Here is a 13657-nt window from a genome sequence, read left to right on the forward strand (position 1 = left end):
TACTGCTTGGAAAAACGGTGGGGTTGAGAGGATGTAAGCATTTATAGTACTGCATGAACCACACAGTTAATAACCAGAAATAGTATTTTTCTGTTTATAAAGCACACTGCAGCAGTTATCTACATTAGTGAAGGATACCATGCAAGATGGTAAACTTTTTTTTCCAGCAGTAAAAGGATTTTTAATGCCTTACTTGAATGGATGTCCTGGGTTTGAAGGAGTGGTGGGAGTTTTTGATAGTGGGGAAGAGCGCTACAGTGGTGGCCCCTCTGAGAAGCTTCTAGAAGCTGCCCCAGCTCCTGTGCAAAGACCAAGGTCAGTGGAAGAACGGAGAAGCAGGGAGAAGTGTGCCAATGCAGAGCCTTCCAGCGGCTCATGGGGAGATGGCAGGGCTCCCCCTGCCACCCATGGGGGTCGACGGTGGAGCAGATGCCGATTTGCTGCCTGTGGGGGGCCCCATGCCAGAGGAGGTGACTGTGCCTGAAGGAGGCCGGGACCCTGCAGGAAGAAGGCCCTGCTGTTGTAATTCGGTGCTGGGAGGATTGCAACACACGGGGATGATCCACATGCTCATGGGAGTGACTCATGTCAGAGAGAGTTTGTGGAGAACTGTCTCTTGTGAGAGGAGGACCATGCTGGACCAGGGGAAGAATGCCAGAAGTCATTCCTACCCCCACCCCGAGGTGGAAGAAGCGGCAGGAGTGACCGCACCCCCCCCATTCCCTGACACCTGCCACTGGATGGGGAGGAGGTAGAGATATTGGGAGCAAAACTGGGCCCGGGAAGAAGGGAGGGGTGGGGGAAGGTGTTTTCAGGATGTGGTAATGCTTCTCACAGTCCTACTCTGTCTGTTACGTGTTATTGTTATTAGTGTCTATATTAAATTTATGGGGGTTTCTTCCCCTAATGAGTCTGTCTTTTGCCTGTGACCATAATGGATGAGTCATCCCTCCCTGTCCTTATCACGATTTCCCAGCCTTTTGTTGTATTTTCTCCTTCTCAGTGCTGGAGTGAAGAGGGGATTGAGCTGCTGCCTTGTGCTCAGTTTCCCTCAGAGCCGGCTGCGGGGCTTGTCCCGGGGCGGAGGGGAAGCGCCGAGCCCCGCTCTGCCGCCGCCGCCGGGAGTTTCCCCGCCAAAGGGGCCGTGTGCTGGGCGCGCCGGGGCCGAGGGGCCGAGGCGGGCAGGGACAGGTGGGTCCTGCGGCTTCCGAGGGGCTGAGCTGCGCCTCTCCCTTAGCTGGGAGCCCGTCCCGGGAGCCGGCCGGTGCGGGGACTCCTCCCGCACACGGCTGAGGAGCAGGACCGGCAGCGGAGCCGGTGGCACCTTTCCTGGGCGCGATTCAGCACCTCCGGACTAGAGCCAAGACCCCCCGAGGCCCCAGGGGACCCCCCCAAGGCCCCAGGGGACCCCGCAAGCCCTCGAGCCGTGCCACAGCTCCCGCCTTGCCGCTCCCCTAGCAGCTGTCGTCCACCTCAGGGCCTCGTACCTGTTGCCCTCTTCTGAGGGGTCCTGTTGCAGCGTTGCTGCTGCTCTTCAGTCACTCCGACGCTCCCTGTTCAGCGCTTTGTTACCGCTGAAGAGCGCTGGGTTCGTGGCAGCCAAGGGTGGTCACAAGCCTCGGAGGGTTGCAGTGACTTAGGTCAGTATTTGGAGCCTTTTGGAGAGGCTGATGGCAGGCCAGCACTGTGTTTGTAAGCAGAAAAGTTCGGGAATTGCTGCCGTGGTCTGCTCGGGAGTGTAAATACGACCTGTTACACGGACTCGGGCAGCGTTTCCCCGCGGCGCAGCGTGCCGCTCTCTGTGCTGGCTGGGCAGCAGGCGCCTTAGAGCATCTGAAGCCGTGGGGAGTTGAGCATGTATGGTGAATCTGAAACTGCCCTCCAATAAACCACAACTTCTGCATGTGCTTTTCTCTTTTATATTGATTTAGCTCAAGGGGGGATTTTTTCAAAGATGAGCAGGAATTAAAGGGAATGTCCGAAGACGATCACTGTTAGGAAGCTCAACGCAGGCAATTGGCTATGAGGATGTAATGCTGAACTCCAAATAACTCATTATCTGTCTGAATCTATTTCAACATTGCTTTTTAAAAGAGGACTTAGGCTTCTAAACCCCTTGGTTACATTTCTTTGTTCAGTCTCAGATTTCATCTGCAAGCACTCTGCACTCTCTGCTACAACACTTGGCAGATAAGCTTGCTCAAACAAGTATTTTCATCTCTTATTTCTACTATAAACACTTATAGAACAGAAACAAGCACAAACAGATCAACACTGCTCACTAGTTTATTGACTGCCTCGAGAAGCATGTCTTAGCTTCTCAAGGTAGGCTTTTAGTGCTACTACTCTTTGTGGCCACAGCTTTTGGTAACAGTTTATTGATACTTTAATGGACAGTGCTCTGGCAGTTTTGCTGGTTTTAAGTGTGAAGTAACTGTTTCATTCTGTACTTTATGCAGTACTGTTACACTCAAGCACTGTACCCTTTGTGGTGTTGTGTCTGGTGTATGCTATGCTCAGGTAGTGTATCCTGGTTTTAATATTGCCAAGGCTTTTCAAAACTAAATTTTACAGGAAGCCATATAAAGGTAATCCAGGGAAGATATTTTAATTAATAAACATTTATTTACAGCATAAATTATGAAGAGATCTAAAGGTGTTTCAAAAAGCATAAATAGTAATTTAAAAATATACCTTCAGCCTTGCTCGAATAGTTCAAATGTGATTTAACACCAGTTGATCTGAAACATGGTAGTTTGGATTTGCATTTTCTGACCAAGTCTGTGAAGGAAGGTGCCAGGCTAGTGTTAGAAGGCTCTCCAGAATCATCTTCTTTTGTGTAATTATCACATACTTATACCTCAACACAAAATATTACTAAAGAATAAAAAGGAGAGTGATTGAAAGGAGACAGGCAGTGTTCATTAAACAAATGGGCAAACTACTCAATAAATATAGACCTGTTCTGTTTCTTTGGAATGATCCAGAGTCATTTAGAGTCAGAACAATCTTCCATCTGTTTAACTGTTTTAAAAAATGGTACTCAATAACTGTAAAATGGAACACGTGACCAGCAGATTGAACTCTGTGATCAAGAGTCTTACACCCTGCTTTTGGTAATTGGTGGTATTTTCTCTGTTAACAGGAGTGTGTAAAGTGAACTGATTTTGTGAGAGATTTTAAGCGATGACCATATAGTTGACTGTCACCTTGAACTGATTTGCTGTGCAAATATGCTGTTCCCTAAGAAAATGTAGGTAGAGGCTTCTTTTTGAAATATATCCACAAAAGTTGGTGTTTCTTGTGCTGCTGTGCACCTGAAGAAGAGAGAACAAGGTGAAAGGCAGTTACTGACCTGTACACACAAACTAATGGTGTTCAGCTTTGCAGTTCAGATCCAGAACTTGATAAAATGTTAACCAATATTAATGTTTGCTTTTTCATAGCTGATAAACTTGGACTCTTTCCCCATTTTTTGCCAAAGAAAATCTATATGGAAGCTGAATGACATTAGTGTCAGTTTTAAAATCATTTAGAGCAAAAGGAAACATGCTGTTCCAATTTAAACTATTCTTTGTTTTGGAGTTTAAACCAACTACAATACTTTTCTGTTAAAAGGAAGTCAGAATCAAAACAAAACAGTTCAGAATTAGCTCATGACAATGTTTACATTGAAATATATCAACTTTAACAGATGATTGATTTATCTTGGATTTTTTTTTTTATCAAAACTGTTAACGTTTCAAGTCCTCACCCTGATGCAAGGTGGGGAATTTTACTGGAAATGTCAATGGGTTGGGTTTTTTTGTATTTGTGAAGAGGCAAAATAATTTCCTGTTCAACTCATTTTAGAAATAAGAAATTAAAGGGAACGCTGTGGGTCACATTAGAAATCTGTAAAAGCTTTTGGCTTTCAGCTACTGCTTTACCTGTTGCACATGCAATCAGTAAGTCGCTATTACAGCTATAGGGTGTTTTATACATAAAGAGGAACAACTGGAACATTATTTTTTCAAAATGCTGTATGAGCAGTCTCTTCATCTGAACACTTAAAAAACATCCTGTCTACTGCATTTGAGAATTCAGAGCTAGTTGTTTGTAGCAGTGTTCCCATGCTGAATGCCTTTCGGGAGGAGATAAATGCCACAGCGCATACCCACACAAGGCAGATCTTAGGTATGTTATTTACTATTGCCCATAATTATCTCTTATTTATTGTGTCACATAGCTGCTATGTGATAGTAGGTGTGCCAATTAATGTGACCCACTATCTCTGTACTTGAGAAGTAGATACTGGTAAATTATCCCTTACTTGTTGCTTCCTCCACTGGAGTAAAACATGAGCAGTTCGTCTGAGAGAAAGTGATCTCCTAGGGAGAGTTTGCTGCAAAAGTGTTTTGACCTACTGACTAAACAAGAGCTTAGAAAAACAAATTCTGTTCCAGAGTAAAGACATGTTGTGTTTCTGTGGCTCAGACCCTCTGAGTATAAGTGGCACTATGGCTGCTGTGAGGATAAAACATGAAGTGCTCTGCAGTACTTTGCTGTTGGGATGATGGGTCATGTAAACATCTTAGCCTATAGACAGACTAAGTGCCTAGGCTTACGAAGCAGCTTGTGTTTTTGGTGGGGTTTTCTTTAACAGCATAAATAGGAAATGGGAGGACAAGTGATAGAGCACTTCATAGGGGAGACTACAACTTCTAGTCAGTTATGGATGAGATCCAGGCTTACTCCTTTTGATCCTGCTTAGCTGACAGAGCTCAGTTTCGTTGTCTACCCTGTGCCTTGGTGTTGTCTTTTTTTTTTTTTTTTTTTTTCCTATCCCACGTGTAGTGCTGGCTCCTTCTTCATCCAGAGACTCTTGAGTAATTCAGCAGGAAGTTGCAGCAATTCTCAGAAGTAAATAATACCTCAGTCTTGTCTTTGAAACAGTCTCATGCAAGCACCCCTTTAACCTTTAGGTTTATGAATATTCCTTCACCTTGAGTCATTCTGTGAAATTTTAGTAGATTTGGACTAAAAGTCATGCTGTTCTCTGGAAATGCAGCTTCCTGCTCTGTTAGCTCAAAGCGCCACTAGTCTCCCCTCTGCATAATTTCCCCTTTTGCTTCATCATGTATCATGCTTAAATAGTTTGTAGTTCAAGATGACTTAGGATAGCTGTAATAAGGAATGTTTCTTTCAAGGAAGATGATAAAGCCGTGGAAGTTTATTTTAAAAACACCACAACTTACGTGATTTGGCATTAAATTAATAATAAAACATTGATTTTTAATTATTCCACTGTGTTTTCAACTAAACTAGTTCCAGCAGAGGAAGAGTGGAGTGAAAGGTGGTAGCGGGTCGTTGCAAAGGAGGGATTCTGCAGTAGGATGCTATGGTCCAGACTGGCTGGTCTTTATATTTCAGCTTCCCCTTCTGTCACACTGTGATAAACACAGAAAGTTCAGTGTTTATATATATTTAAACATAATACAGATCTCCACATAATCTTTGTTAACTGCATCCAACTTCAGATAATTGAGTTCCACTTCTATAAATCTCTTCACAAACAATTGTGTCTGGTTTCTGTGGTCTTTCTCATGTTAGGTAGGACATCAAAAGAGGTAACTTCGGTCTTTTCAGACATCAGATCTATCAAGTTATGCTTGCTCAAAGGGTAGTTGTGTTGGTAACATCCTGAACTTGAAAGCAATTAAATACTCAAGCTCAAATCCTCCAAGATATTAAGATTCTTGCGTTGAGTTGAATGAAAGATATTGCTAAAGGATCTGGGCCTCAGATTCTTAATGTCAAAAGCAGTATAACTGTTTGTCATTAGATGTGGAGTATTATCTAGGACCTATTATTATTCATCTGTGTGTAAACAGTATAATAGACTTTATTTGAATTTGTTTGGGAAAGACAGTCTGGATTTGAGAGCTGTGAGCAAAGCTTAATACCAGTGAAAGCTGCTAATATTAAGGATTTATGGAGTCCTTCATTAACAATGTCAACTATTGAAGCTCGTGAAAATGACATTCATTTCAGTAGAATATGTGATGTTTTTTTCAAGAAAAGCAGTCATTGCCATTTCCTTCAAACCAGCACACTGATGGGTAAAATGAACAGTACAGTCCTCAGTGGCAGAAGAATGGGGACAGCTGATAAAATTGTCACCATCAACATCTGACCAGTATGGTTGAGTCCCTTCTGGAATTCCCAGTTGCAATTCTGGAACTGCAGGAAAAAGGATTTTTAGGAAAAATAAACACGCCTAAGGGGAGAAGAAACTTTTTTTGCTGAGGTACACTGTGGCTTTGTGGGAGATGCTTCACAAAGATCTGAACACAAAAGCCTGCTTGTCCCTCCCTTCCGTTTGTTTCCTGGGGGTGGGACACTAAAACTTGAGGAATACTATAAAGTTTGCTTCCTGAAAAGAAATAATATCTGAAACAAAAATCTAAGTCACATGAGGAGCTTCTTAAAATGACACTTAAATAAATTGCTACAGTTAAGAATATAAAGCATTTTGAGATGGGCCTAACCTACCTGATAGGCAGATTGCTGTGCCACTGGAGATATAATCCTTTCCTTTCTACATGTGTTAATTTGTAATGTATTAGAATGAAGAGACTATTTAAAATTTAATTTAAAATTTAATTTTAAAAAAATTCCTTTGAGAAACCTATTAAATGAGATCTTTGATTTTTTTCCAGTAAGCTAATGCTCCATTTGTCTCCTCATACTGCTGTGACTATGATGGGCCGTTATCCAGTGGCACATTATTTGGCTGAGCTGGAGAGCACAGCAGCAAGCAGCCAGAGATCTTCCCAGGAATGCGTTCATATAACAAGCAGCCTTGATTCTGTGCTGGGCCTGTGTGAGATGGGACCTTGTCCCTGTGCTAATGTCATGGCAGTGTGAGAGGTGAAGTCAATGTAATAAAACTTAGATCATTTACAGTAATGTCACGTGCTGGCGTCATAAAGCTTTGAACTAGAGCAGAATAAGAAATGAAGGAGGGAGAAAAGAAAATACCTTTCACGGGAGGTATTTGAAATATCAAAGTAATTTAGTTTCAGAAGTAATAATATCTTTTTTCTTTCCAAAACTTCCTGAGAATACAGAAACACATTTGACACTTGTCCAGTGGTCTTACAGCAGTTCTTGAGGGATGACGCTGCTCTTTTCATAGCAGTACTGGCTGGGTAGATTGAGTTGCAGGGTGTTTGTACAGATCATAGTTAAACATGATTCTTCTAGAAATAGGGGGGTTCTGGGTGTCAAAAATCAAGTTTTAAGCTTTATGTTTACATTGTTTAGCTGGTATTGGAGAGAAGCTGTGCGTGCAATTGGTTTGGGGTAAAACAATGTACCAGGACAGTTCTGCCTTTGTTCTGATTTCTTTGATTAACATATTCCTTTTCTATAGTCACCTGATCCCATCTTTTCTTTATCTCTGAATTTTTTGGCTTAATAACTCTGAAGGCTAATCTTCACTTTAAGAAGGGAAGAGAGAATAGCTGAGGCTGGGGGAGGTGTAGGAGCAGTCATTTCCTGAAGATGCTACCTGTAGTGATGCTTTGCCAGCTCTTTATCTCCCTGATAAACTACTGCCGTGGTTTAGGGCCAGACTGTGGATTTCACTCTTTTTCAGAATAAAAATGTCTGCAATAAGTAGGTCTGTGGACTGAGAGATGAGTATGATTTGTGCAAATTAACTCTGAGAGTATAGCTAGAGTGTAACGCTTCTCTGTGTTAGGTGAGCTTAGGTCAGTTCTGTGAGTGATAAACCAGACTTAATCTTGGCGTTAAAGCTCATTAGTACCCAGAGTCTGTCCTTGCCCTCTAGCCTGCTGCTGCATTTGACTTTTTGGTGCTCCCCTAATGAGTGTCCCTGCAGCTGAAGAGCGTGACCAACCTTGGGCACTTGAGATGGCGTGTCACTTTGTATCCTGCCCCACCAAACTCCCACGCTACTGTCATGTTAAAGACAGCCTTGACCAGAGACACTAAAATCTCATTATTGCTGCAGTCAATTTGCCAGTTCCAGCTCCCGCTAGACAGGCAGAGTGTCAGAGCAGCACTGATGACATTTTTTTGGTGACAATCCCTTTTATTATTATTGTGCATCAGCCCAACTGGATGGGCCAGCTTAAAATGGGGGAGTCAAGGCAGGAAGGGAAGAAAATTAAGCAGGAACCATCTTACTTGCAGCTCTTTCAGTGGTTCCTACCTCTTCTTAATTGAGATAAATTTATTATGATCCTTGGATTTACCCTGTTCCTCTCAACTGAAAGGAGATGAAATGGCTCAAGTTAAGGATATTCCTGCACACGCATCATCACCCTGGGCTGAAAGAGGGTCACCCACTCCTGTGTTTATATTTGCACAAGGCCATAGGAAAGGCCTTTGATGATGCAATTAACAGAAGATTTTCTCTACAACAATATATAGCTGTGATCAATTTTAAGATAGTTGGGGACTTTCTTCTCCTGAAGGAATGAGCCTGTTTCCTTTTCCTCTCAATCCTGCATTTGATTCATGAGCATTTGTACCTCTTTGGTTGCACTATGCCTTCCCCTCTACAGGTCAATAAATGTCCCTCTGTCTAAGCCAGAAGACTGACTGCTACAAAAAGAGTTGAAGTAGATTAATTTTACTTCAGGTGTATGTTGTCTTAGATGCAGGTATTTCCTGTGGTCAGCTTGTACTTTACACTCTCTCTTAAACTACAGATATTTTTCTGAAAGCCCTATTTCCCCGGATCACATGACTCTAACAGAATATAAGCCTGCTTTTTTTTTCATCATGGCTCTTTTTGAACATCTGGAGAACAAGGAGAAACTTACTGTTTTGTGTAACACCTGTCACTAGGCCTCTGCCCTGATTTTTTGGATGTCTGGTCCACAGTTCTCAAGTGCATTGCATGGTTGGTATCATTTGTACCATGGAACTTCAGCTCAAGCAGAAACCTGTGACTAGTTACTCCACAACCATAAACTAGCTTGTATAGGCTATGAACTTGTGCCAGGTCTAGTTGATCCATTATTGTGGTTTGAGCTCTGAGGAAAACTGAGCACAAGGCAGCAGCTCAATCCCCTCTTCACTCCAGCACTGAGAAGGAGAAAATACAACAAAAGGCTGGGAAATCGTGATAAGGACAGGGAGGGATGACTCATCCATTATGGTCACAGGCAAAAGACAGACTCATTAGGGGAAGAAACCCCCATAAATTTAATATAGACACTAATAACAATAACACGTAACAGACAGAGTAGGACTGTGAGAAGCATTACCACATCCTGAAAACACCTTCCCCCACCCCTCCCTTCTTCCCGGGCCCAGTTTTGCTCCCAATATCTCTACCTCCTCCCCATCCAGTGGCAGGTGTCAGGGAATGGGGGGGGTGCGGTCACTCCTGCCGCTTCTTCCACCTCGGGGTGGGGGTAGGAATGACTTCTGGCATTCTTCCCCTGGTCCAGCATGGTCCTCCTCTCACAAGAGACAGTTCTCCACAAACTCTCTCTGACATGAGTCACTCCCATGAGCATGTGGATCATCCCCATGTGTTGCAATCCTCCCAGCACCGAATTACAACAGCAGGGCCTTCTTCCTGCAGGGTCCCGGCCTCCTTCAGGCACAGTCACCTCCTCTGGCATGGGGCCCCCCACAGGCAGCAAATCGGCATCTGCTCCACCGTCGACCCCCATGGGTGGCAGGGGGAGCCCTGCCATCTCCCCATGAGCCGCTGGAAGGCTCTGCATTGGCACACTTCTCCCTGCTTCTCCGTTCTTCCACTGACCTTGGTCTTTGCACAGGAGCTGGGGCAGCTTCTAGAAGCTTCTCAGAGGGGCCACCACTGTAGCGCTCTTCCCCACTATCAAAAACTCCCACCACTCCTTCAAACCCAGGACATCCATTCAAGTAAGGCATTAAAAATCCTTTTACTGCTGGAAAAAAAAGTTTACCATCTTGCATGGTATCCTTCACTAATGTAGATAACTGCTGCAGTGTGCTTTATAAACAGAAAAATACTATTTCTGGTTATTAACTGTGTGGTTCATGCAGTACTATAAATGCTTACATCCTCTCAACCCCACCGTTTTTCCAAGCAGTATTGCTGTGGTGTTGCAGTGGAGAATGGTATTATCTCTTGCCCTCAAGGTGGAGGAGGGGGGAAGGTTGTTCATGTAATCGTTTGAAGGCGTTGAGTTGTGCAGCAGTCACTGTGGATTAATGAACCATGTTACTCCCTCTGTGTGTAAGGGTGAAATTGTTCCTTTGGAAACATAAATGGATGATCGTGCACTGAAAAGGCCATTTGAAGCTGACAGCCTTCTGAAGCAGAGTGCTTGTTTGCATTTGTGCTCTAAAATGATTATGAGAGTTTCCTTCAAGAAGTTTACCAACAGGGACCAAGCAGAGGAGATGGACAACAGCTAAAAGTGGGAGGAGAGACATGGAGAGGCTGAGGTGAAGCCTGCGCTATACTTAAGACTGAGCCCTGATAGTTTTTGGTGGTGTGATTCAGAGCCACTGCAGAGCCATCCTCAGTACTGGGAGGAGGCAGTGTGGTAAAGCCAAGAGCAAAACATACTTTTTTTTTTTCTTTTTTCTCTCTTTTTTTTTTTTCCAGGCTGTGCAAATGAAACTCACTGGCAGGGTATTTACCAGATCTAGGGGCAACAGAAGGGCGGGAAGATTCTCCTCTGCAAGTTCTCACTAACAATTGCCTCTACAAGAGATACCGTTTCCATGTTTATTTATTGCAGGGAAGCATTGTTACTTTCAGTTATTCACTTCCCTATCTTTTACTCTTCATGTGTACCGTCCCAGTCAGCTTTCCAATTTGATTTTTAATCTTAAATAATGTGCCAACTAGTGATAACTGACAGAGCATAAGCGATATGGCATGTATTGACCTTGGGTAGCGTGTGAATGACGTCAACGCAATAGCCTTCACCTTCCCATCAGATAATGAATATGTGTTTCTTGTGTTTTTTCCAATTATGTCTTTGCTAGAGAAACTTAAGAGAGAAATATACATTAATTTATCCATTCAATTGAGATAACTGTTTGAGACTACAAAAGAGATTGTTAGTCTCCCCTAGGGTTTGGAAGCTTTCTGTTGCCGGCTATTTGAGGAGCCTTACTGCAGCATCATCTGTATTCCGGGTAAAGCCAGTGTGAGGCACTTTTATTTTAAACTCCTGTAGTGGAGTAGGAGTTGGTTTAGACTTAAACCCAAGACCAGAACCCCAACTGGTTTTTCTCAGCAGGCTCTGTTATCATCCTTGGGGTTTGGGAAAGGGATAGTCAGGAATTTCCCTGTTCCTGTTTTTCAGGAACAGAAAGCCTAGCTCTAGGCTTTCTGTTTGTTCCCCCTTTTCTTTGAAAACTGTAAGGGCTGATATGCAAGAAACCCAAGATATGTTGTGTTGAACTTTTCTTTCCTTTAAAGACATTACCAGTTTTAAGGATTGCCTTTTCAATAGCAGTGTTCTTTTCCAGAGGCTAAAGTGTAATAGAAGTACTAAGTATTACAGCAGATTTAATGTTGCTCAGTTTCCCCTGTGGAATACCCTCCCTTAAATAAAGATCATGTATTTAAAGCTGCTCATCTAGATGTAAATCCTGCTGCACAGATGAACCTTAATACGAAGGTCATATCATCCAAAGACTGTGACTGGAATGATGGGTATGATTGGAAGCTGCTGCAAGGGGCAATGTCAATGATATTCTTAACCGAAAGCCCGACTAATTTGTAAGTTTTAGACTCCAGGGGACCCCTTGTCTGCTGTGAAGCTGTAACAGGCATCCCTAATCTCTTTTCCCATGGATGTTGGCATTGCATTTAAGTACTATTACAGGATTAAGTAAATTGTGTGCCCAGGGAGTTCGATACAGTGGGCTGGTATTTCTGCAGTGCTGTATCTCACCAGCAGAGCCTCCAACCTGATCCATGATACTGCATCCAAGGAAATGCTGCTGCTTGCAGGCAGTTGCCGCAGAGCTCCTGGCAGTCTGGAAGGGCCATGGAGCACAGTGGGAGTCTGGACTAGGTCACAGGTTACTGCCCTTAAGACTGGCTCATCAGGAAGAGAGGTGACAGTGATGTTAGCTGTGATGAACACGCAGGCTGTTATTTCCCTGCAATGAGTTTCTTAGCGAAAGTGGTGTTTCCCAACATGTGCCACTGAGTATTTCACCTTGTGAGACGCTTGCTGATGGGTCACTCCGGCTCTGGGTCACCCCGGCTCTGGGTCACCAAGCTGCCTGCGGAGTGTTTTCTGTGGGCTTTCACTGAAGGGGACCCTGAGGCAGAGCTGTGATACACAGGGGAAGGTGAGCAGCTCTCAGGACAGCACAGAGCCATGAGCCAAGGAACATGTGTGCTATCCAACGTCTGTGTGTTAAACCTCTTCCAGTAGCAAGTCCAAAGAAAACCCTCAAACCCAGACAGCCCAAGGTGGGTAGTTTCATCCTCAATCAGAATGGGACTCAAGAAGCTTTTAAACCTCCTCTGCTTCCCAGGATGGGGTTCAGAATATGGAAAGGCAAAGCCGGATTAAAGCAGGAGCCTTAAAGATAGGAGTCAAAGAGCTGGTGTGTCCCTCCAGCCGTTGCTGCTTGTGTTTGTTCTCAAGGGTGTAGTTCCGTAAGTTTATTGCTGAATTGAAGGGTATTTAGCAATATTTAACAGTGTTGGCTTGGTCACGATAGATTGTACTGAGACTTCATGTCATATTCTGACTCAAAATGAGCTGTTTAGGGTTGGAGTGGGTATTGGAATATATGCTGTCAGTGTGGTGATTTATAAAGCCATAAAGTGGAGCTGCCAGCTCTGTGAAAACAGATCTGGCTTGGTAAGAAACACAACTTTCAGATTCCCAGATTTAAAAGTAATAATAATAATTCATAGCAGAGTCCTGCTACATGGCATAGTAGCATTAGTCCACTGTGGTCCAGTCTTAAGGAGAGCAAGTAATTTGCATGGAATTACATTACTTAAATGTTTTAGGTAGTCTGTCTTCTACTAGGAACACCTCTCATTGTATTCAAGGATGGAAAGAGTCTTTGCTCAGAAAACACCAATTTGTTGAAGGGGAAGCTTTTTACAAAAACAGATCTGTTCCAGGAAGGCTTGTTTATCTGGTCCAGGATGGAATTGGACCTGGGAAAACATTACCAAGATAGCCAGTAGTCTGGTCTGTCACCTTGGACACAGGTTTCTCATTCAGCCCACATCCCTGTTTCCCATGTGCTGTGGAATTAGTAGGCTCCTATTGGTAATTGGATGGGTGCTGCTTCTTGCACTTTCATAAATTTTGGCAAGGTTACACTTTTATTCTTACGGATAATTCAACCAAATCTCAAAACCTTACGTGTTTTTTTAGGACAGGATTTTTGTTTTCTGGCCAGCTGTATTTATATGTTCAGAAATGCAAGTACTTTTCCTTGTTTAAATAAGAGTTAATGAAAACCTTTAAATGGTTTGGCAGCCATACAGTCTGTGTCTTGGATACAATAGTCAGCTTGTGTTCAGTCCGAAGTTAATGGACATCTGGGGCAGTTTCTAGGTTGCTGTCAGACAGAAAGCCATTTCTGGACATTTTGGTCTTATAGGAAAGGTTTAAATTAAGAGTGCTCCCCCCCCCCCCCCCCCCCC

At 43.5% G+C, this 13657-nt stretch overlaps 1 protein-coding gene across 1 annotated transcript in view; it reads left to right on the top strand.

The window, feature by feature from the left end:
• Nucleotides 1–12376: 12376 nt before the first annotated feature.
• ABCC3 (ATP binding cassette subfamily C member 3) overlaps nt 12377–13657 on the top strand; it is a 37607-nt gene continuing 36326 nt past the window's right edge. Inside the window, exon 1 of the mRNA XM_026861291.1 lies at nt 12377–12457. Coding sequence (XP_026717092.1) covers nt 12377–12457 — 81 coding nt within the window. The remainder of the gene's footprint in view (nt 12458–13657) is intronic.

The sequence above is a fragment of the Athene cunicularia genome, assembly GCF_003259725.1.
Source record: "Athene cunicularia isolate RWA chromosome 18 unlocalized genomic scaffold, athCun1 chr18_part1, whole genome shotgun sequence".
In the NCBI taxonomy this organism is placed as follows: domain Eukaryota; kingdom Metazoa; phylum Chordata; class Aves; order Strigiformes; family Strigidae; genus Athene; species Athene cunicularia.